Source organism: Hemiscyllium ocellatum, chromosome 4, assembly GCF_020745735.1.
Source record: "Hemiscyllium ocellatum isolate sHemOce1 chromosome 4, sHemOce1.pat.X.cur, whole genome shotgun sequence".
Classification (NCBI taxonomy): domain Eukaryota; kingdom Metazoa; phylum Chordata; class Chondrichthyes; order Orectolobiformes; family Hemiscylliidae; genus Hemiscyllium; species Hemiscyllium ocellatum.
In genome coordinates, this window is record NC_083404.1 from 129554134 (window position 1) to 129579617 (window position 25484).

The 25484-nt window shown below is 42.3% G+C and overlaps 1 protein-coding gene across 4 annotated transcripts in view; it reads right to left on the reverse strand.

Moving 5' to 3' along the window:
• LOC132815514 (protein spire homolog 1-like) overlaps positions 1–25484 on the reverse strand; it is a 186629-nt gene that overhangs the window by 86718 nt on the left and 74427 nt on the right. For all 4 annotated transcript variants that reach the window (XM_060824500.1, XM_060824498.1, XM_060824499.1 and 1 more), the window contains exon 3: positions 2776–3006. In XM_060824500.1, coding sequence (XP_060680483.1) covers positions 2776–3006 — 231 coding nt within the window. The remainder of the gene's footprint in view (positions 1–2775; positions 3007–25484) is intronic.

Below are 25484 nucleotides of genomic sequence, written 5' to 3' on the forward strand. Positions count from 1 at the left end.
TGCATTTATCCCAGGCACACCCTTTAGGGCAGTAAGGAGGGATGGCTGTTAAAAGCACCACCTTTCAGAGGAGATATTAAACTGAGGCCCTCTCTCAGAGGGACAGAAAAAGATCACATTGCACTATTTTGAAGAAAAGCAAGATTTCGCCTGCCACGTATTTATTCCACAAATAACGTCATCAAAGTAAATCCGATTATTTGGTTAATTATCCCATCACCATTTGTGGGACCATGATGCTTCCGCATTAATTCACCTGGTTCCTACACTTTAGCAATGATTCCACTTCAACCCCGCTCACAATAGAGTGTGCTGGGGTGGTCGCTGAGGTTGTGAAGGGTGCTATATAAATATAAGGCGTTTCTTCTCTTTCTTCCCAATCAACCCATGAACTGGATTCTCGCTAATTTCGTCTTTCCACCCAAATTACCCACCCTTCACCACCCCAAACCTTCCTGATGTCAGATGGACAAAAGGAGAACACTTTTTCTTACAAGAATATGCATAAAACTGAATAAAATTATTGCACACTGTTTATTAATTAACGTGCTTTGCTATACATTTGAAAAGAATACCGTCTAATTTAACTCGAAGGGTGTGACAAAAATAGCTTCTGAAAATTGCAGCTGTACGATTCTTGCAATTAACCTGTCAATGAAATAACAGCAGTTTATGCGGTCTGCTAGTGCTGCAGCTGGAACCAATCCCCACTGCATCAAACCAGCCACGTTGCATATCAATCAGTATAAAAACTTATCGATACACTAGGCTATCATTTATATAACACTACCCATTGACGGCATTCAGTGTGCTGAGAAACTAAAACACAGACAGATGGTTTGATACACACAGATCAGAATGACACTTTGAACAATCAGGAAAGCTGTAAAGTATTAGTTCATTGGGAACAGACATAGTGAATGCAGGAGAAAACTCAGCAGATCTGGCAGCAGCTATGAACAGAGAAACAGAGTCAATGTTCATGTCCAATATGACTCTTCTTCAGAATTTTGTTTTTATTAGTTTATTGGGAGTTAGCTTATCAGAATCAACTATGTTACAATGTGCAGATGCGGTGCTGGTGTATTACAATTCTTTCAGGGGGTCCCCAGTTACTGTAGCAACATTCGCTTTTATATATATATATATACATATATATATAAAATACAAAAGTATGGATTGTGACATTACAGACACTAGCATAATTTCCATCACAAGAGTGATATGGAAACTTCCCCATTCTTACTGCCTCCCGTTGGTGTGTGCTGGTAGGATTTGCAGGTTAATAGCCAAGTTATAAACACACCTTCTTTATCCTTCCTAGAGTGGGACTCAAACTCAGCGTTGATTACTCAGAGGCTGGGATACTACACACTGTGCCATTTAGAGATGTAGCTAGAGTCATAGAGTCATACAGCGTGGAAACAGGCCCTTCTCCCCAACTCGTCTACACCGACCATGTTCCCAAACTACACTAGTCCTACTTGCTAATATCAAATATATTGAACAGAAAAAAGGATGAGGTCTGGGAAACATATCCAGGATGATCCAGCGTGTATTTGCACTGTAATTGGCAGAATACGTTAGTGTTTCATTGAGGATTAGGTTTAGTTTTCAACAGCGACCTGCTCAAATACTTCTCTCCCCCCACCATGCTTTTTTATTTGATTTGGTTTACCATTGTCACATGTACCTAGGTACAGTGAAATATTTTATTTTACATACATCATAGGCTGATCATACCGTATAAAGTGCATTAGGGCAATAGAACAGAGTGAAGAATATAACGTTGTGGCTGTAGAGAAAGTACACAATAAGTGAGATCAACTTTACATTTAAAATTGGAGAGGTCCACTCAGCAGTCTGATAACAGCGGGGAAGAAGTTGTTCTTGAATCTGTTGGTGCGTGTGTTCAAGCCTCTGTATCTTCTGCCCAATGGAAGAGGTTTGTAGGTAAAAACAATGACTGCAGATGCTGGAAACCAGATTCTGGATTAGTGGTGCTGGAAGAGCACAGCAGTTCAGGCAGCATCCAAAGTGCAGCGTACTCTTTTCGGGTACAACTGGGATAGGAAGGGTCTTTAATTATATTGGCTACCTGACCCTCAGCAAAACCTTTGTCTTGTCCATTTCCCAATCCTTTGAGAAGTATATTTACAATGACCATACAAGCTAAACCAAAATTACTTTTTTTTTAATGCCAGGGAGTAACAATGGTTGCTGAGTTTGCTAATAATCTTTCTTCCAGATGTCTTTTCTCTTAATCTTGGAAACTTGGGGTAAGTACCAAAACTAAACGCTGTAAATGCAAACTAATGACAGAAACAAAAAAAAGCAGGAATGCATGATAAACTCTTTTACCCAGAGTGCAGTAAGAATGTGGAACTTGCTATCACCAAGAACAACTAGCACAGATGCATTCAGTGGGAATCAGGAAAACATGAGGGTGAAATGAAGAGATTATTACATTGATAGAGTTTGCTGACCTATGGTAGGACAAGGTTCATACAGAACATGAGCTATTGTAATAATCAGTTGAGCCAGATGTTTCTGTATTCTAAATTCTATGTCATTCTCTCAGAATATTTTTGGAACAAATGTTTCTTTTACTCTACCCAATCATGGGGTCAACATGAATCTTAACTATTTAAATAGTGAGCAATAGATTTTTCCAGATTGCAAATAGGAATAGAGTTTTAAAAATATGAGTATCCCATCAAGAAAATGATCCACATCATACAGGCTATGATTACTTAAAATAAAATGAGGACTCACCATCATTACATGTTTAAAATTTCTTATGACGGTAATCTCTTTTTGCTCTTCCTCTTCATCCTGAGCATCATATCCTTCATCCAGGTTTCCTTCAGTCTTCAGCGCCTCATCCAGAATATTCGTCATTTGACCAATCAACTGTTCTAAAGGAGGGCTGAGCTCCCGTTCTTCATTGTCCTTCAGGCCCCAGTCCAGGGCTTTGTAAACAAGAATTCCCACAGATTCAATCACCTGTATGGATGACACCAAACAGCAATTTTATTAAGATGACAAGCAAACATTTGAAAACTCTAGAACAAATGTTAGGCCATTCATGCCTTCGAGACTGTTCCAAAATTCAAATCAGTTGGCTGAACTATACATAAACTTCATCTACCTGCTTTGGTTCTGTATTCCTTAATGTGCATGAGCAACAAAGATCTATCAACCGAGTTCTGATATTTTCAACTGACCCTAAGCCTCCTGCTTTATGGGCAGACAGTTCCACATTTCCACTATTCTGCGTCTGGTACTTTTGGGTATTGCTCTAACTTGTAGGTCACACCTCCTAGCCCCATCAGAGGAAATGCTTTCCCTTCATCTAACTTATCAACTCATTTAATTATTTCAAACACCTGAATTAACTCACTCCTTTATCTTATATACTCAAGGGAATACATTTCTGGTCTTTGAAACATGACTTCATAGTTTGACCAATTTAGACTTTCTGGCCACAGACTGTCTCAAAAAGTGGTTGGAGGAGTCTTTATGAAACCAGCAAGTCATATTGTTTGTCTAGTATTTAATCACTTCTGTCTTCCAGCCTTATGTTTGTTCACTCCCCCTACCAGTAATGCAGTAGTGTGCACTATATACAAGATTCACTGCCCCAATTCACTCTCTTGATGATGCCTCCAAACCCAAGATGATTACCATCGAGAAGGACAGCAGATATATGGGAACACCACCATATACAAGCTCGCCTCCAAGCCACACACCCTCCTGACTTGGAAATATAGCACTGAGTCAAAATGCTGGCATTTTCTCCCAAACAGAGCTGTGTGTATACCTAAACCAGACAGGCTACAATGGTTCAAGGTGACAACTACAAACTTCTCACTGGATACATCTGCAGTTATGTTCAAATTCTATTGACTGTTCACAATCGAAAGCTGAAAACAGAATGATCGCCGTGCCCTCCACCTCTGGTCATGCCCAGATTCTTCCCTTTACACCCTATTTCCACTGACACCAGAGACTGTACAGGTTTATGTCGGTGGTCTCCAGTCACTAGCTGCCTACATCTACTCCTCAGATGTTCTTCCTAACCACCTTTGACATGGGACTCTAGTGCTGGATATCCCACTTCAGCAGATGATGGGCTCTCGTCTGACAGATACAGTTAATGATAGTTGTCTTTTCCCTCGGGTGGGGGATTTCAAGACTACGGGATACATTTTTAAGTTGAGACAAGAGAGATTTTTAAAAAATGAAGGGCATTTTTCTTTTTTACACAGAGAGTGGTTTGTGTGTGGAGTGAACTTCCAGAGTAGTTAGTGGATGTGGGCATAATTATAACGTTTAAAAGACATTTGGATAAATCCATGGATAGGAAAGGTCTGGAGGGATATGGGCCGGGAGCAAGCAGGTGGGATTAGTTTGGTTTGGGATTATGTTCGGCATGGACAAGTTGGACTGAAGGGTCTGTTTCCAGGTTGTATGTTGCTGGAGGTCAGCAGAGATGCCAAGCAGCAAGGCCATTCAGGCAGCAGTTTGGGGAGGATTTTAATGTTGTTTTAAAGTCATCCTTTCAGAGTGTCCTTGAAAATCATGTTACATTACAGACTCTGCTGTTTTCATAGAATTTCAGAATTATTGCATTCTAAAGGATTCATTTATCACCTGACAGAATAAATACCAGTTTCCCCACACTGTTTACCAGACTAAATGAAACAGAACTACACATAACACGAGACTGTCAGACAGCCTCCACTCAAATACTAGAACTATATTAACACACTGAATAGGTTGTGTAGAAGAATTGCAATGGGAGTGGTGAATATTTATTCCTGTAAAAATTACAAGTGCTTTCTAGTATGAAAAGACTGGCATTTATAAAGGACTTATGGATGTCTCCAAGAGTGATTGGCAACCAACAAAGCACTTTTTAACGTGTAGTCACTGATGTAATTAAGCAATTTATGCACAGCATGATTCCAGAAACAGCAACAAAACAATGACCAGATATTTGGATTTCAAGTGCTGTTTGAGAGATACATTTTTGCCAGGATATTGGTGATAACTCTCCTACATTTCTTCAAAATAATGTTTGTCCACGAGAGAGAGCAGGCGGAGCCCGGTTTAACATGTGACCAGAAGCAAAAACAGGAGAACAATGATCCAAACAGAGCTGGTAGCATTGAGGAGGGTCATTCAAGCTGCTTACCCTAGTGGGGTGAATAGATATTACTTGGATGGCAGCCCTCAGACAAGCACACTTTGGAGGTACTGGAGGTCTGCCTCTGAATTTCAGCATTATGTACGGGGCCATGTCGAATGAAGGGCTTTTGCCCGAAACGTCGATTTTCCTGCTTCTCAGATGCTGCCTGATCTGCTGAGCTTTTCCAGCACCACTCTAATCTAGACTCTGATTTCCAGCATCTGCAGTCCTCACTTTTGCCATGTCGAGTGTTGTCAACAATCGATTGGAGAGTGCAGTTATGTTAAAGGTGCTAAACAGCCTGGTCTCCAAACAACGAGGAATGTGTTCTTGCATCTTATAGGTTTGGTAGAAACTCAAAATTAGCTGCAATACAGCTTCTAGACTGGAGAGAAAGATGTTAAACTCTGAAAGAGTTAACGCTAAGGAGAGTATTAAGCACTGCATAATATGATAAATGTCATATGGGCCTAGGCAGAACCTTGAAGTAAAGTCCTCACAGTCTTTGTAAACAATGTCTATCATACCAGTGTATCTTGTACCTGTCTGCTATCTAGAAATAAATTACATGTTGTTTTAGAAAAGAGTTTCTTCCTTTTAGACTGCCAAATCTACCACAAAAGAAAGCCCCAAAGATCCTAAACTAAAAGGAGGAACTGAGAGGACTGTCATGGTGTTGTGAAAATGTCCCTGTTTCTAGGCGATGAAGGTAAAGGTTCAGGTCTTACCTGCCCCACAGATATATAGACATGTCCAAACAGATTGATTCAAAATTACACAAGAGGAGGATGGTGACAACAAACTTACCTCATGGTGACCAATAGTCTAGAGAGTTTACACAATATGATGATGATTCATCATACAATATCCACCTTACACTCCAAGTGAAGATTCATGAGAACAAAGATTAGTGGAGGTGAAGAGCCCAAACTCACACCAATGGAATATAAACTGGGTAGACAAATGCAGAATATTTTCATGTATGGCCCAGTAACCAATTTAATTATTATCTGGAAGTGATCATTGCTGACATTTAATGCCCATCCCTAATTGACCTGGAGAAGGTAGTGGCGAGCTGTTTTCTTGAACTACCAGAGTTGTTAAGGTTAAACAGGATTTTGACCCAGTGGCAGTGAAAGAACGGCAATATAGTCCCAACTCAGGATGATGTATGGCTTGGAGGGAAGCTTGCAGGGGGTGATGCTGCTGCTATTGTTGGAATGCTTTTTAACTAAATTTATCCAACTTGGTCTAATTGTACTCGACTCAAAAGGCTGTTAAAATTGTGACGCAGACATTATTTTATTGAGTTATAAAAATGTTTGCAGCATTTTATTGGCATTTTGAACAGCAAAATGCAATTTTAATCAGTACCCTGTGATCATGAATTTACTGTCTGTTGTAAGACAAGCCCTCCCCTCAATTTTATTTTATAGAAAACACAAGCAGAAAGGCATTTAAAGACCATTAAATGATGCATTAAACCTTCAGCAGTTCCATTGCCTTTGTGATAAAGCTAGGGTGATTGTGTATTTTGGATTATTTGGGTTGATTTGAATGTGCTTGGCTACTATAATCAACAAGTTTCAAATTCATTAGTAGCTTTGCCAATAATATCACTAATGTCACTAATTTGCTGTTTTTTTAACCAATTACACAATGAAAGGCGTCACATATTTCAAGTAAAAAGTGAGGTCTGCAGATGCTGGAGATCAGAGCTGAAAATGTGTTGCTGGTTAAAGCACAGCAGGTTAGGCAGCATCCAAGGAACAGGAAATTCGACGTTTCGGGCCAGAGCCCTTCATCAGGAAGCCCTTCGTCACATATTTCAAGCAAGGTTCACATGAAATGGAGAGGTTCCACACTAGCAGGTTACACTGCTGTGTCCTTCTGGCATTACGTACAAAGAGGAGCCTCACCAAGTGGTCTTGTACATGGGGACTCTTGACAAATAAAGCTCAAAGCGACTTGCTAAACACAGAGAGGGATAATTCAGAGAGACTGAGAGCTGCTTCTTCAATGACCTTTCCTCCATCATAAGGTAAGAAGTGGGCATGTTTGGACAAGACTCAGCATCAGTCACGTCTCCTCAGGTACTGAAGCAATCCATGTCCAAATCCAGCAAGACCTGGACAACATCCGGGTTCGAGCTGCCAAGTGGCAAGTAACATTTGTGCCACACGATTGCCGGACAACATCCATCTCCAATAAGAGACAGTCTCACCCGTGCCCCTTGGAACTCAATGGCGTTATCATCACTGAATCTTCCACTATCTACTTCTCGGATTACCACTGACCAGAAAAGGAACCTATTTTATTTTCTCCTTGGAAGTGGGCATTGTTGGTTGCTCATCCCTAATTGCTCTTGAGAAGTTGGTGGTGAGCTGCCTTCTTGAACCACTGCAGTCCATGTGCTGTCAGTAGACCCACAATGCCCTTAGAGAGGGAATTTTAAGATTTTGATCCAGTGACATTGAAGGAGCAACAATGTATTTCCAAGTCAGGATAGTGAGTGGCTTGGAGAGGAACATGCAGGTGGTGGTCTTTCCATGAATCTGCTTCCCTTGTCCTTGTCCTTCTAGATCATAGAATCAAATTGTACGTAAGAGGCCCTTCAGCCTATCGAGTCTGCACTGATCAAAATCTACTATAAATCTACACTAGTCTCACTTTCAGCATTTGTCCCATAGCCTTGAATGTTATGATATTTCAAGTGCTCATCCAAGATGGAAGTGCTCATCCAATTTGGAAGTGCTTGTGAGTTTGGAAGATACTGTCAAAGCAGCCTTTCTGCATCTATAGATGGCATACACTGTTGCTCCTGAGAATCAATGGTAGAGGGAGTGAATATTTGTTGATTTGGTGCCAAACAAAGCAGGTTGCTTTGTCCTGGATGGTGTGAAGCTTCTTGAGTGTTGTTGGAACTGCACTCATCCAGGCAAGTGGGGAATATTCCATCACACTCCTGACTTCTGCCTTGTAGATGGTGGACAGGTTTTGAGGAGGCAAATGTGGTCAGGAGATGAGTTGCTCACTACAGGATTCTGACCTGCTCTTGTAGCCACTGTGTTTATATGGCTAACAGGACTGTAGGTCTACTCCAGCAAGTAGCATTTGTTAGTGGTTTAGCCAGGCTTGGAGGTTTTGAGCTATAGGGAGAAGTTGAATAGATTGGGGCTATTTTCCTTGGAATGTTGGAAACTGAGGGGTGATCTTATAGAGGTTTATAAAATCATGAAGGGCATTGATAGGGTGAATAGCCAAGATATTTTCCCCAGGGTGGGGGAGTCCAAAACTAGAGGGCATAGGTTTAAGGTGAGAGGAGGAAGATTTGAAAGGAACCTAAGGAGCAACTTTTTCATGCAGAGGATGGTGCTTGTGTGGAATGAGCTGCCAGAGGAAACGGTGGAAGCTGGTATAATTACAGCATTTAAAAGGCATCTGGATGGGTATAGATGGATATGGGCCAGCTGCCAGCAAGTGGGACTAGATTTATTTAGTTATCTGGTCGGCATGGACGAGTTGGGCCAAAGGATCTGTTTCCTTGCTGTACATCTCTATGACCCTATAACAAAGCAGCTGACCACCACTTTCTCCAGGACAACTAAGGACAGACAATAAATACTGCCAATGACATCAACATCTGATGAATGAATTTAAAAATTAGGAACAGATGGAGGATGAGGCAATTTGAACCCAGGGCTGCCATGGATAGATAACATATGGATGTAAAATCAAAGCAAATAATTTGATTTAAGAGGATAAAATAACAAGTAATTTAGTAAAATTCCCCTTCAGCAAGTAAATTAAAAATGGGATAAATTAATTCCAAAAAGCTGAGAATTAAGCTAAATTCATCCACTGCATCAAATAAAGGTCTTTAATAATTCTGTTAAATAGTTAGAATTAAATTGCCAATAACAAATGGGAGATGTTGGCATTGTGGCACAATCACTGAACAAGTCATCCATTGGCTCATTGTTCTGGGGATGTGGGTTCAAACATCACCACAGCAGTTGGTGGAATGTAAATTCAATAATCATCACCTGGAATTATAGCAGCGACCATGACCCTGTCATTGATTGTTATAAAAATCTATCTGGTTTATTAATGTCCTTTTACCTGATCTGGTCTATATGTGTTTCCAAAACCAGAGAAATGCAATTGTTTCTTAACTGATCTCTGAAATAGGAGGAGAAAGTGAGGGCTGCAGATGCTGGAGATCAGAGCTGAAAATGTGTTGCTGGAAAAGCGCAGCAGGTCAGGCAGCATCCAAGGAGCAGGAGAATCGACGTTTCAGGCATGAGCCCTTCTTCAGAACAAGATCAGTGTCAGGACAGTAATTTGTGGGAGCTTTTGGACAGTGAGACTCTCCCTGAACTGTGTATTCACTCAGAGTCCCTGAGTTGGATTGTGAGTTTGAGCCATCAGGAAACGGGGTATTTATGGATCGCTTTATCCAGGATTCAAAGGAAATCAGAGATGAATGATGGGGAGAATGCAGCTAGCAGTCAACAGGATAAGGAGAACAGAGGGGAGATAGACAGAAGACATCCTGTAAATGTAAGTCCTATTCAATAAATAATGCACTTAATACCCATGAAAATAAGGTGAAAGACTATGGAAGATCAGCTATAAAGGGAGGAGATATCCCCAAAGTGGCGGAGGTTCAAAATGTAAATGTAACCGGAATGTTGTAGGGAATCAATAACAACAGACATAACAACCTTTGCAGTCAGGACTAAAAGTCCCAGCTGGGTAAAAAATATTCAAGATGCTGGAAAGGGACAGGCATTTATGGCCAGGACAAGTGAGAGGCGTGGGAGAATGGTTACATTCTATTGAGAAATTTCCAGGAACTAAATTAAAATGTAAGGAATCAAGATGGTACTCTCAGGTTAATTTCTGAGAAGCTATGCCAACTGGCATAGCACCAATCAGATCAGGATCAGGCATTAGTGTAGAAAAATGGGACTCCATTTAACAGGGCATGGCCACCAATACTGGGACAGGAAGGGACAAGCTGCCCAGGCTGGGGTCAAGGTCCTAGTATAAACTATAGGATGTAGAAAGGCTTTTAGTGCATATGACATTGCGTGTGTGTGTATGTGTGTGTGTGTGTATGCGTCTGTGTGTGCGTATGCATGTGTGTGTATGCGTGTGTGTGTATGCGTGTGTGTATGCATGTATGTGCGTGTGTATGCGTGTGTGTGTATGTATGCGTGTGTGTGTATGTATGCGTGTGTGTGTGTGGGGGGGGGGAATATTTATATAAAATGCAATAAGAGAAAAGCAGCTCAGGTCACAATCATTGAGATAGATATTTCAAATGAAGGAATTCCTAAATTACTACATCAGCTAGATCAGGAGTGACAAGCAATAAATGTGTTAAGTTCAACAGTAAATATGAATAGGGCAACGTCAGGCTACCTCAGGTCTCCTGCCCAAATAATATTCATGAATCAAGTTAAAGAAATAAGTGAATTCAAGGCTCAAACATAACTTAGAGAGTATGACACCTGGTAGTGTATCTTGGCCATGACTCAGTTGATGGCACCTTTGTCTCTGAGTCAGAACATTGTAGATTCAAGTCCTGGTCCAAATACCTCAACACTGATACTCCTGTGCAATAATAAGGGAGTGCGGTACTGTTAAAGATCCCACCTTTCACACAGCCATTAGATCAAGGTCCCACATTTCCTGCCCACGGCACCATTTCAAAGAAGAGTTATCTCTGATGTCCTGGACAATACTAATCTGTCAACCCAAAATGGATTATTTGGTTATTATTCCGTTGCTATTTGTAGAAGATTGCAGTGTGCAAAATGGCTACTGCATTTGCCAAGTTACAACAGAAACTACATTTCAGAAGTACTTAATTAGCCATAAAGTGTTTTTTTCAATGTTTGTGGTTACACCAGGTGCTATATGAATTGAAGTCTTTTTGTGTGGTGGCCTTTACTGAGCAACAGCTGCAAGCTGGCCTCATTGAAATATTCGAGGAAAAAGTGAGGTCTGCAGATGCTGGAGATCAGAGCTGAAAATGTGTTGCTGGTTAAAGCGCAGCAGGTCAGGCAGCATCCAAGGAGCAGGAGAATCGACGTTTCGGGCATAAGCCCTGATGAAGGGCTGATGCCCAAAACGTCGAATTTCCTGTTCCTTGGATGCTGCCTGACCTGCTGCGCTTTAACCAGCAACACATTTTCAGCTCATTGAAATATTGCATGTTATAACATATTTTTCTAGTAGTAGGAGATCTTTGTAGAAAAATTTGTAAAGCTGTAATAAGTAACATTGAAATAATAATCTCACACCAAGGCAGCACTTATCTAACAGTAATCATATTACAATCAAAGGTTTGAAAAGAAGCAACATCACATCATTACTATGATTCCTTATTTTGGTAAGACCAACCTTTCTGCCAAATGTAATGGTTGGAGTCAGACTGACAGCAACAAACAGGCCAAAACCAGACATGAAAGTCAAACAGTGGCAGATGTTCAAAGTAATTTAGTTATTTAAACAGGATCTAAACATCTTTCAGAGTCTGAGGTGCTAAATACATTTATTAATCATTTAGATAGCTCAACAGAAAGTCAGCATTCAAGTTTATCAATTGCATAGATTAATTAATTAGCAGATAGTAGAGACGAGGGCATAAAATTACAAACAGACATTAATAGATTAAACAAGTGAGCAAAAGTGTGGTAGAAGGATTTCAACGCAGGAAAATGCAAGATCAACCATTTTGGACCAAGAAAGGACACATCCATGTATCTGCTAAGAGCTGAAAAGCTAGGAGCAATGGGGCTTTGAAGACAATTATGGGTCCAGGTACCTAAATCACCTAAACCTGCTGGTCAGGTGCAATGTTAGCCTCTATAACTATAATACTAAGAGGAGGAAATTGCTGGAGAAACTCAACAGGTCTAGCAGCATCTGTGAAGAGAGAAATGGAGTTAACCTTTCAGTTTCAGAGTCCCTTCAGTGGGTCTCAGAAAATATCCAAAGCATTTCACATCTTTCGAAGTTTTCCACATGGTCCTTAGTTATCATAGTCTTCTAGGCTGCAAGCCCTAGAATTCCATCTCTAAATCCCTCTGCCTCTTTTCCTTTAAAGCACAAAACCACCTTTGAGTCTACTATGACTCAAGATTACACAAGCTCCTTTATATAAGACTCTTAACAATGGCAGTGTGAAGGTAAATACAGCTGCTTTGTGGCAGTGAGCCACATACAGGATGAGCCTGCATTTAGGGCAGAGGTTTGAATCTCTGACTCATGCTATCTGAGCCCAGATCCCATTGAAATTAAGTTTTTACATTGACTAAAAGACAAGATCTTCTTGTCAGCTCTCCTTTCCTGTAAGCTTACACAGAGGAACCAAACTGAGAACAAAGAGCAAAAGAATACCCTCTAATTTTAGGTGATCTAAACCCCTCCAATGTCAAAAGCTGGCCAAGACTCAAGCATTATACATAGGAAGGTGGCAGCTAACCTTGAAGAACACTCATTCACCAACATAGCGTTGTCTTATTTAGTCTTGGGCCATCCTCACCAATGCCCACTGGTGATGTACTGTGACACAATTGTTCTTTCGAACATGATAGTGAGGACTGAAGGTACTGGAAAGTCAGAGTTGATAAAATGTGGAGCTGGAGAAAGCATAGCAGGTCAAGCAGCATCAGAAGAACAGGAGAGTCGACCATTCTGATAAAGGCCCTCTCTGATAAATGTCGACTCTCCTACTCTTCTGATGCTGCTTGACCTGCTGTGCTTTTCCCAGCTCCACATTTTATCGACCAAAATGAAAGATACCTTAGTTAACCACAGTGATGCAAGATGCTGTTCATTCTATAAACAGACCTTTTAGATCAAATCATTAAGAGGAACATTCTCTGTATCAAGTCACAGTGAGTTCAGATCTTTACATCATTTTTCACTCATGAAAGTACATGTCGATTCAGATTCCAGTAAGGTAATCAGTCAGAACTGGATCAATGTGTCTCCACACTGCTGTGATTAGTTTGATGGCTCTTTTGTGTTTATTTTGGATAAGAAAACTCAATAATAACAAGAACCCATTCACCTCCTTCCTTACGAAGGTCATAGCATACCTTCCCTCAGCCTCCCATGTTAACTTTTACTTAAGACTATGAAACTACAGGATCTTGGTCAACTAGCCGTTGTACAATCTCCCACCTCTTAATATCCCCCACACATGCTCCTACCATTGGTAGCCCAACTTGCCCAACCAGACCAAACAGGTGCTAAATTGCCCCAATCAAAGACTTGTAAATATAAAGTGCTTTTCACATGCAATGGACATCTCAGATTGCTTTGTAAGCTGAGTGAGTACTTTTGAAATGAAGTCACTTGGTAGGAGAAGCAGTAGCTAATATCGACATTGCAAACTTCTACTGATCGTAAAGTTATAATGACCAGATTATCTGTTTTTAACATTGACAATAACTGCACTGCTCTTTCTCAACATAGTAACCACGGTTCTTTTACACAGACCGGCAGATACAACCTTAGTTTAAAATCAAATCTGAATGAGTGCACCTCCAACAGTGCAGCACTGCCCCAACACTGCATGGATTGGAGTGTACTACTACTGATCCACATTTGGCAGGCAGAATGGATAATGCTTGATTACTTTTTTATATATTCTCCTTTTAAAGCGTGTTAAGAATACCTATCTTGTCTAACAACCCATTGATTCTCACAGCAGTGATTAAATCCTAGAGATGACTACAGGGTAATTAGGGAAGACCATAAGATATAGGAACAGAATTAGGCCATTTGGCCCATTGAATCTGCTCTGCCATTCAACCATGGGTAATATGTTTCTCAATCCCAAAATCCTGCCTTCTCCTGTAACCTTTAACCTCCTTACTAATCAGGAACCTGTCTCTCTCTGTCTTAAGTACACTCAATGACTTGGCCTTCTCAGCCTTCTGTGGCAATGAGTTCCATAGTTTCATCATCTTCTTGCTGAAGAAGTTCCTTCTCAGCCTCAGTTCTAAAGGGTTGTCCCTTCACTCTGAGGCTGTGCCCTCGGAAGCCAGTCTCTCCTACTAGTTAAAGCACCTTCTCCATGTCCAGGACACTCAGTATTCTGAAAGTTTCAATTAGATCACTTCTCACCTTCTAAATTCCATCAAGAACAGACCCAAAGTCCTCAACCATTCCTCACATAATAAGCCCTTCATCCCCAGAAACATTCTTGTAAGTCTCCTTTAAACCCCCTCCAATACCATCATGCCTTTGATTAAATATGGGGTACAAAACTGCTCACAATATACCAAATGCGATCTGACCAGAGCCGTGTATAGCCTCAGCTGTATACCTCTGATCTTGTTTCCCAGCCCTATTGAAATGAATACTAACATTGCATTTGCCTTCCTGACTGCTAGCTGACCTGCACGTTGCCTTAAGAGAATCCTAAGCTAGAACTCCTAAGCCCCTTTGTGCTTCAGATTTCTGAAGCCTTTCCCTATCTAGAAAATAATCTATGCCTCTATTCTTCCTATCAAAGTGGATGACCTCACAGTTTCCCACGTTGCATTCCGTCTGCCACTTCTTTGCCCACTCTCCTAGTCTGTCCAAGTCCTTCTGCAACTGCCCTGCTTCCTCAACACTACCTGCCCCTCCACCTACCTATCTTTATGTCATCTGCAAATTTAGCAATAAGCCTTCAGTTCCTACATCCAGATCACTGATGTATATGAATAACTGTGGTCCCAACATTGACCCCTGTGGAACTCCACTAGTCACCAGCTTCCATCCTGAAACGTTCCCTTTATCCTCATTCTCTGCCCTCTGCCAGTCAGCGAATCCTGTATCCACACCAGTACCTTGCCTTAAAACCACGGGCTCACCCTGGGAGGGCAGCAAAACTAATCCTCTGGGGATGAAACAAAGACCTGCGAAAGCTACAAGTCTGAAATAAACTGAAGAAGGGTCACTGGCTTCAAAACACTAACTCTGCTTTCTCTCCATACATGCTGCCAGACCAGTTGAGTTTCTCCAACAATTTTTGTTTTTGTAAATGTTCTGAGGACACAGGTCCAAATCTGACCACAGCTGACAGATATAATTTAAATTCAATTACATTACAAAAATAAATCTGAAATACATCTGCAGCAAGCTGCAGAAAGGGACTTGTGGAGACTTGTGCAAGAAACACAGAAAGGTTGCACAGTGGTGTGGCAGGTAATCAGGAAGGCTAACAGAATGTTACCTCTTACTTCAAAGGGGTTGGAGTGTAAGAGAAGGGACATCTTACCGCAACTGTACAACTGTGCTGAGGAGAGCACATCGGAATTACTGAGTACAATTTTAGTCCCTTCATTTAAGGAAATATATTATTTCATTGGAGGTAGTTCACAAGGTGGCATGGTGGCACAGTGGTTAGCACTGCTGCCTCACAGCGCTAGAGACCCGGGTTCAAATCCCGCCTCGGGCAACTGTCTGTGTGGAGTTTGCACATTCTCCCCGTGTCTGCGTGGGTTTCCTCCAGGTGCTCCAGTTTCCTCCCACAGTCTAAAGACGTGCAGGTTAGGTGAATTGGCCATGTTAGGTGAAGAGGTAAATGTAGGGGACTGGGTCTGGACAGGTTGCTCTTCAGAGGGTCGGTGTGGACTTGTTGGGCCGAAGGGCCTGTTTCCACACTGTAAGTAATCTATAAGAAGGTTCACTAGGATGATTCCCAGTATGGAGGGATTGTCTTACGAGCAAAGTTTAATCAGGTTGGGACTCTACTCATTAGAATTTAAAGAATGAGAGGTGATAATATTCAAACATATGGGATTCTTAAGGAACTTGATGGGGTAAATGCTGAGAGGATGTTTCCCCCTCAAGGGACCACAGGGCATAGTCTCAGAATAAAGGGGTTTAAATTTAAGATTGAGATTGAGGAGGACTTTCTCCTCCCAGAGGGTTGAGTTCTTTGGAAATCCTTGCCACAGAGAGCTGTGGGAGCAAAATTCTTGCGTATATTTAAGATTGAGATAGACAAGCAGATAGACAGAGTTTTGATCAGCAGGAGAAATTAAGGCTATAAGGAAAGGGCAGGAAAGTGGACATGAGAAGTATCGGATCAGCCATAATCCTTTAGAATGGCAGAGCAGGTTCAATGGGCTGAATGGCCTACTCCAGTTCCTATTTCCTATGCTCTTATAAAGTCAGTCTCAGCAATGGTGAGGACTCTAAATGACTGGCATAAAAACTCATCCTGTTTCGAAAGGCAATTGGTTGTCCTTAGCTAGTCTGCCCTACATGTGACTTCAGATCCTCTGAAATGGACTGGTTATGCCACTCAGTTCAAAGAAAATTAGGGATGAGCAACAAATATTTCACCCCCACATGAAATAATGTTTTTAAGAGCCCTAGGAGTCTGACAAATCTAAGTGACTCCCTCCTTTCTCTTCTTGCTCCTGAGTTGTTACAAGCATTGCTTATTACTATCTCAAAACATCTTCGATTTGCCAGAATTTTCTTTCTGCAGGTTGGAACCTCATTGACGTCCTCATAACTAGCTTCTTAATGAAAGAAATCTCGATGTACAAGTTGATATAATCACCGTGTTGGAATGACAGCCATGCTGTAAAGGGAGCGGAAAATACCTAAAAGATATTGGCCGGGTCATTTTCTGAAGAGGAGTCTTTTTAGGTTGTTGGACTTGAAATTCCAGCTGTTCTCTTCAAACAAGCAACATTCTTTACCTCTGCATGGTGCCATGCCAATGAATCATCATAATTACATTTCAGTAAATTTCCCTCGACCTAGTTCCAATGAAAATACTGACTACTAGGTGTGAACATGTCATTTATGCTTTTACACGCAACGCAGACATCACTGGTTGGGTCAGTGGTTTTTTTTATCCATGCCTAGGGGAAGGTGATGGTGAATCCCTGTAGCAATGTGGCGTGGATCCACCCACTGTGCTGTTAGGGAGGAAGCAAGTGAGGTCCAGAATTTTGACCCAATGACACGGTCACAAGTCAGAATGGCAAGCAGCTTGGAGGGGAATTTGAAAGTAATGGTGTTCTCTTGTATCTGCTGCTCTTGTCCTTCTAGATTGTAGGTTTGGCAGATGTTGTCTAAGGAGGCTTAGTGAATGAGCAGCAAGAAATACATTTTAAGACATTTCTTTACAGTAAACTAAGACCTCAGCATGTGCCGATAAGTGATTTCTTGCAGTCCTTTGCTGTTTCTAGAAGTCCTTCAAAATAGTTTACAAAATGTAAATTGTTTCAATTATATTTTTTCTCCACACAGCACTCCGAGACATTCACCCCATGCCCACCTTGTTCCTGCTTTTAGAAAACCAGGAATTCAGGAAAATGGTTCTGATCAGAGGCTGGTTTATGCAGCAATGACTGTGACCGAGTTAGCTCCAGCAGCAGCTAGTAATAGTAGCCAGGACAGGATTAGTTAGTGGTGGCGGTATGGGGAGGGGCTGGGGGATGGGGACGACAATCTTTTAACTAGTGCATGTGTGGTGGAAGTCATTTTAATCTGTGGGCAGAACTGAACACTGCCCAGCCTTGGAGGGGGGTGGGGGTGGCTATTGAGAATCAGTGAATCAGGAAATGTCAGTTTGCACATGCAAAATTGGATATTTTCCCAGATAAGAACAACATGCTCAGAATTACGAATAATTTTTCTTCGTTCACTCTGAATTGCGTTGGATGTTTTTTGTGTGTGTGTGTGGGGGGGTGAAATCTACTGATTTGTCTTGCCATATCTTGCTTCATTAATCACCTACCCACCCCCACGTTGTCGCTTATGTCTGATGTCTACTCCATCTTCCTAAAACAACTCACCACTCAGCAAATTTCTGCCAAAACACCAGCTTCCCCTGTGCCGTACCCTCTTGGGAAGGTGGCTTTGAAGCTGGAAAAGTGTTGCCATTACACCTCTCTGGCAACAGTATGGCACAGCAGCCATACTGGCTACAGAACATGGCTGACCTGGCTCACACTCCCTCACACACTCTCCCACTCTGGCCACTGTTCATAGAATCATAGAATCTCTGCAATATGAGGCCAGTTGGGCCCACTGAGTCTGCACTGACCCTCCGATGGATATCCCATCCAAACCTAACTCCCACTCTATCCTCGTAGCCCCACATTTCCCATGGCTAACCTACCTAGCCTGCAAATCCCAGGATACTATGGGACAATATAGCATGGCCTATCCACCTAACCTGCACATCTTTGACTGTGGGAGGAAATGTACACGGACAGGGGAGAACATGCAATCTCCACAGTCATCTCGGGAAGATGCTCTCCCACTCCTGCAGCCCTCAGGTCCCAATCTAACATCCAATACAGTTCCCTCACAGTGTCCCAGGAAAGAGAGAGCCTGTCTCAGGACTGCAGCTCATCCATCCACAGGAAATGGAGTCAGGATGAAATACTCTGGTCCTCCTCCTGTGGATCCCCAAACCGAGAAGTTCAATGGCTGCAACCTCTCACCAGACTCTCACTAGGCCCTTATCTATCATGGGGGTCTGTGGCTGCTCCTGGGTTTGTCGGAGGTTCTGGTCCTTCTGCATCTGTCCTCACCTTCTTAGGTAGACTCCCACAGTGACCAATAAGTCACCAGCAGGAGAGCCTAACCGTCTCCTTGGATAGATCCTAAATCGGGCAGACAATGTGCAAAATAGGTTTGTATATCTCAGGACACTCATCTCTGGTGCAACCATCAGCAGGTGAGGGCTGTGCACTCTTCACCCAAACAATGACGCATGGTGAAGATGGCTTGCAGAGAACATCCACATTGTATCTCAGCATGTGCTGTAACCTGGTTGAGTGAGGTCCCCATATCCACGAGTGAAAAACATGCAATGCAATGCTCCGACACCCACACAACTCCAAACCCACATCAAGCTCTGAACCCGACACTGCATTCCACACAATACACAGTTATGTGGTAGATGAAAACTTGAACTTGGTGTGCAGCAAATCACTTGTGACCAAACTTACTCTTCCTCAGTGTAAATGCATGTGTGATGCAACAATTGTTACTCCAATGTAGCTGCACGTTGGTGACTACAATGTCACTTCAGCTTGTGGAATTTTTGAGCAAGTGACCAAGTGTTTGAATTAGGGTAGGGCAGTTAATGTAGTTTATGTGGATTTCAGCGAGACCTTTGACAAGATCCCATATGGGAAACTGATAAAGACAGCAAAGCCAAGAGATTCAGGGTAACTTGGCAAATTGAATTTAAAATTGACTTATTGATAAGGGACAGAGGGTGGCGGTGGAAAGCTGTTTGTGTGTCTGGAGGTCAGTGTTCAGTGATTAGTATTTGGTCCTTTATTGTTTGTGACATTCATAAATGATGAAGATGAGAATTTGGGAGGGATGAGATGTAAGTTTGTGGCTAGAACAAAGATCTGCCCACTGATTGGCAGTGAGGAGGAAGGTGTTAAGTTACAGGTGGATATAAAAAGATTGGTCAGATGGCCAGATCTGTGGCAGATGGAATGTAATCTTGGTAAGAGTGAGGGGATGCACTTTGGAAGAAGGAACTAGGGAATTGCTGATCCAAGTACTTTTAAAAGGTAGTGAGGTTTCCCACCTTAACACCGTCACAAGCAGTGTATTCCAGATTCCCACACCCTCTGACTGAAAAAGAAGTTTTCCTCAAATCCCCTCCAAACCTCCTGCATTTCACTTTATGCTCCCTTGTTATTGATCCTTCAGTTAAGGGGAACAACTGTTTTTTATTCACCTGCTAAGTATCTTCCCAGAGCCTCCATGTCCCCTGACACCACTTTACATTATCCTGACAAGCCAATTTGACCTATGACCTTGACGTGGAGACCCACTACAATGAACCTCAACCACAACAGTTCTCGCTACCTCCTGAACCCAGGCATTATACTTTGCTGCTGTCCACATTTACACTTTACACTAATCCTTTACACTTTCCCTGTGGAGGTCATGGTGTTGGTCACAATCAATACTGTGTAAGAACAATGGATCGTTTCCTGGACTGGATGTGGCCCAGACTTCTGATTGGTTTTGACCAACAGCTTGTTGGGATGAGTGACCAGCCCCTAAAAGCTGTGCTTGGAGCCCCCTGACTGATGGTGGCTGATTGTCTCAACCTCTCTCTCCCTGCAGCACCAAATGCTGAGCTCTTCCCAGACTGCACCAGGACAGATCCCCCGACCGTAAGTCACACAACTGGAAGAATGACCTTGATGATGCACCTGGACTATGCCCCTGACTGATTCTACCAGGACACTCTGGCAGACAAGATGGCACCTCACACTGACTCAACTGAGGAGTATCTTTCACCACTGTCTAATATGATCATTTAGTTAAAGGAATTTGCAGTGTTTATACTGCACATGCTGCAGGTTAGATTGTCCTCTCAGTGTGTCATTTACCAGAATGTCCACCAACCCCCAAGATAGATCAATACAGTGGCCTGTCCGCATGCTAAATAGCCCCTTAAAACTGTAGCAGAGAACAGATTTAGCTGAAGTGCCAAAGTGCAAACTGGCAGTGTGGCAAGGCAATACAAGGAGGGAATGCTGGAAAATGGCAAGTAAGCATTAAGTTAGCAGAAGCTATGGGAGTAAACAACCAGCCCTGAGATGCGGCCTAGTCCAGTCTGCAAGCTAGGTGAAACCTGTGCACAAAGTGTCTCCACTGCTGCCTTCCAACTCAAGTTGCTAGTGTGCCCTGCAATGCAAATTTATGCTTCCTGTGGACAATGGCAGTGCATTGTAGAAGCGCCAAGACGGCCATAAGGAGATAACAGCTACTAATATATCATGATGGGTACGTGTGGCCAGTGTCTAAGGCTCCAACCCCGAGATGTCGGTGCCCAACAGAGAGGTCATTTGGAGTAAGCGGTGAGCTGAATTTGCCGGGTACCCACTCTGGGTTTGTTGTTGAATTTTCCCAAGCTTGTTTGGTGAGTTTGGTAAAATGGGAGTCTGAACATTAATAAGGCAAGTTATGATAGGGACAGGGTTGTGGCATTAGCAAGGTATTTAACAATCAATAATGTCTGTCAATAAGCATCTTGCTGCTGCCTAGTAAGAATTGTGCCACGCTACTTATGAAAAGCATAAAAGTTGGAGTGAGGAGATCTCATTGGTCAGATGGACCTTGCTGTTTGGTCGCCCAACTCTGCCACAAGAAGCCTGGGTCACTCAGACTCATACAAGATTCCACTCAATGTCTCATTACTGACACGAGGGAAATATAGGTCACTGGCATCAGACAAGTAGCCAAAACAGCATAGAATTAACTCCCTGAATGGTTACTTGTACCTCTCTCAGACTACAGTATCAATCTATGTAGTGCATAATGTGTTAAGTACAATATTTCAGCAATAAATAAAGTCAACACCATTTTCCCATCCTTGTCGGAAATAATCACACAGATCACAGACTGATCTGCACTGTGTTCAGTATTGAACACCGGGTGGTAGTGAGTTGGCTGCCTGCTTTATAGCTCTTTCCATTTATAGTCAAAAGGAATTTTAAAAATTATGCTGCTATCACCTATCATACACGAGCACTCACAGTCTAGATCATGACGTGTTCTGTGTTCACTTTTTCCAATTTATCAAACTCAAAACCCGAAGCCAGTTATGAACTCAGTCATCTGACAATTTGAATGCAAGCCCACTCAAACATGAGGTCGCTCTCCCATTGCCTCAGTCAGGCCTGGGCAACAGAACAAGTTGTTTCTTCTCTCGAAGGCAAATCATGTGGGTTTTAAACCAAAATAACAGCATGAGTCTCCAGCACTTCCCAGTGGTAACAATGCCAGCTTGTGTTCAGCAACCATAGCACAAAGCATTGAGACACAGTCTATCCCAATGCTTGGAATTCTACTCAATATGCAACCAGTCAAATCCTGCCAAACAATTGCCTAACCTTCACCTCCCCAACACCAACAACAAACAGCACATATAAATTCACACCCTTAGGCAATGTTTTCAGAAAGGTCAAGAAAAGTTACTGAAGATTTTGGTGCTGACGGTTGAAGAGAGGGGGAATATGTAAGATAAAACACAAGAGTTTGTGGGACATACAACTGAAAATTACTGAAGTCATATGATGGAAAAAAATGTTTTAAGACTGGCTACCTCTAAAAGAATAATAGAGTCATGCAGTACAGAAGAGGCCCTTCCATCCATAAAGTCGTCCTATTAAAAATATACAACTAGCATATTATACACTACACTCATATAAACTAGTCCCACTTCCCACACTAGGCCCATAGCCTTAAATGTTATGACATTTCAAGTGCTCATTCAAGTAGTTTTTAAAATCTGAGGTTCCCCTTCTCAAATATCATCCCAGGCAGTGCAATCCAGATCTCTATCACCCTCTGGTGAAAAGGTTTTTTCTTAAATCCCCTCTAAACCTTTTGCTGTTCACTTTAAAATTATGCCGCCCCGTTACTGACCCTTCAACGAAAGGGAATAGCTGCTTTCCACTCACCTGCCAATGCCCCTCATTATCTTATACGCCTCTATCAGGCCCACCGATAGCTTCTGACTTTGATGAAAAGTCATCATCCTCTCTCTCCACAGATGTTGCCCGAGTGTTTCAGTTTTTATTTCAGGGTGGGGAGACTCTCTTTAAAGGCAAACTGCCAAATCAAACCTGAGAGGAAGCGCCCCCTTTATGTGTCTTCGGGTCTAGGTCAGTATTCAGTCTGACCTTATCTGATTCTAGGTGCATACCAGCAGAGAACAGTTAAGTGTCTCAAGTGGCTAGTAAGCCACTCGCTTCTATCAAATGGGAAACTTGGAAACAATATGCCATCTTCTCCAGAAAAGCCAACACCCTTAGAAAACACATCAAAATTAAGCTTAAGGTGATTGTATATTTGAGTTGAGAACTAATTACTGAATTTACTAATGTAGGAGTGAAAAATAAATCATTCCTCATGACACCAACTCAAGTGCTCACAGACTGAGCCTTCTATTAATAGGAACAGACTTCCAGTGTCTACTGTATTTATTGATCGACAGAGATGTTCAATACAACAAACCCTTAGAGACACATGAATTCAATGCAGATGTCAGCTCGTAGGTGGACATTATTAAAAGAACACGGCAGTACGGTGGCTCAGTGGCTAGCATTGCTGCCCCACAGCATCAGGAACCCAGGTTCAATTCCCTCCTCAGGCAACTGTGTCTGTGTGGAGTTTGCACATTCTCCCCATGTCTGCATGGGTTTCCTCCGGGTGCTCCGGTTTCCTCCCACAGTCCAAAGATGTGCGGGTTAGGTGAATTGGCCATGCTAAATTGCCCATAGTGTTAGTTGCATTAGGAAATGTAGGAGAATGGGTCTTGGTGGGTTGCTCTTCAGTGGGTCGGTGTGGACTTGTTGGGCCAAAGGGCCTGTTTCCACACTGCAGGGAATCTAATCTAAACAAAATGGGTAAAAGGGTGAAACACGTGGAATAAAATCAGTTATCCAGGGATAACTGACAAATATCTCTACTGCTTTAATCCCAAAGTGGCTCACAGTTCTTCCCCTCTCATTACTGCTCTACTATTCACTCAAGGTTGTTTAAGAGTGGAGAATGCTAGTGCTGCTGTTTAAAAGATTTCCTCACACCCTTCCAAACAGAGAGCAGAGTGTAGCCATCCTGGTCAGAGTTCAGAACAAATGGAACTGTTAACAGTGGGGAGCCAGGATTAATGCATTTGGCAGACTCACAGGCCCTTATAATTTACAGGGAGCTGGGAAGATGCTGGGAGGACTGGGAAAGTGGACAGGAAAAGCAAAAGGCCTGCCAGATGTAACCATTATAATTTTGTCCTTTCCATTTCCCTACCATTAACAGGTGTCAATTGCAGGCCGCAGCTATGGAAATCTCGTGCACTTATTCCACTGTGACATGCAAACAGAGATTGGCACCATTGGAACCACCACAGACCCTCTCTGTGAGGATTTGAGCCAAACAAGGTTGTGTAATCATACCAATCCTCTTTCCTATTTTCCTCAATGTAATATTGCACTTCCCCTCCAGCACATTACCCACAGGCTTATGGATAATTTACAGGAGAGACAAGAAACTATTCCAGCTACGCCATTTCAATCCAAAACCAAAACCACACAACCTCCGTCACTGAGCTCCAGTATGTAGATGATACTCACTCTGAAACTGAGCTCCAGGTCATTGTCCTGCTCCAAGTAATAGGGAAAAGTGGACCTTTCACTAAACCCCCAGAACACTAGGGTCCTCTTTCAGTCAGCCTCCAAACCATAACACCTTCCCTATCAATCAATATCGAGGACGAGATACTGGAAAACCTGCACCATTTTCCATATCTGGGAGTGTCCTCTTGATAAAGACAGGCATAAACAATTTCACTTTGGTAATCTTGCAAATTGTCTTGATAAGTGCAGGACAAAAGCTTCAATAAAAGATCTACTTTATTCAGCAATGCATAAGCAGGAATGTTTTCTCCAGGTTCAACAAGCTACTGTAATAATCTCTGATCCCCTTGATTTGTCTGAACCCCTGCTTGACCACCTAGACCACCACTTGGTTCCCCCCTTAGCTGACCACCATTGAACATCACTGAATCTACCCCAGAACACGATTAAATCCTCTCGTTACAACTCAAACTCATGAACCATCATTGTCCCTGCCCCTCCCTGAGCCATATCCCCACAACATTCAGAACCATTTAACCTCCACAATGTGGCTCCACCCTACTCTGCTGGCAACGATCCCTTTCTAACTCTAACAATCAAAAGGTTTCTTGCTCAAAAGGCTACCAAAACGTCAACCCAGCTGCCTGTGGCTGGGAAAACTGATTAAAGTCTCACAGTTAAATGGTGTAAAACATTCAGGTTAGCCCTTCTCCTGGATTTCCCCATTTCACAATAGCCTCACCCTGCCTCATACATAACTCACCTGCTATTGACCTAGATAGAAAATACAGCACAGCAAGAGGCCATTCAGTCCAACTGGGCCATCCAAGTTTTTATGGCCCCACATGAGCCACCTCCTATTCTATTTCATCTAACCTAATCGGCATAATTTACTAAACCTTTATTTCTCATGTGCTTACCAGCCTCACCTTAAATACATCAATTTTATTTATTTCAACTAATCCTCAGGCAGCAAGTTCCACATTCTAACCCCTCCCTGTGAGAAAGTGTATCAGGTATGAACAGGTAGGGAAAGGGTTAAGCTTTGAGTTTTTGTGAAACAAGAGGTTCAGCTGAACATGACTCAGATCAGATAAGAACTTGCAGTGAACAATAGGGTGCTGGAG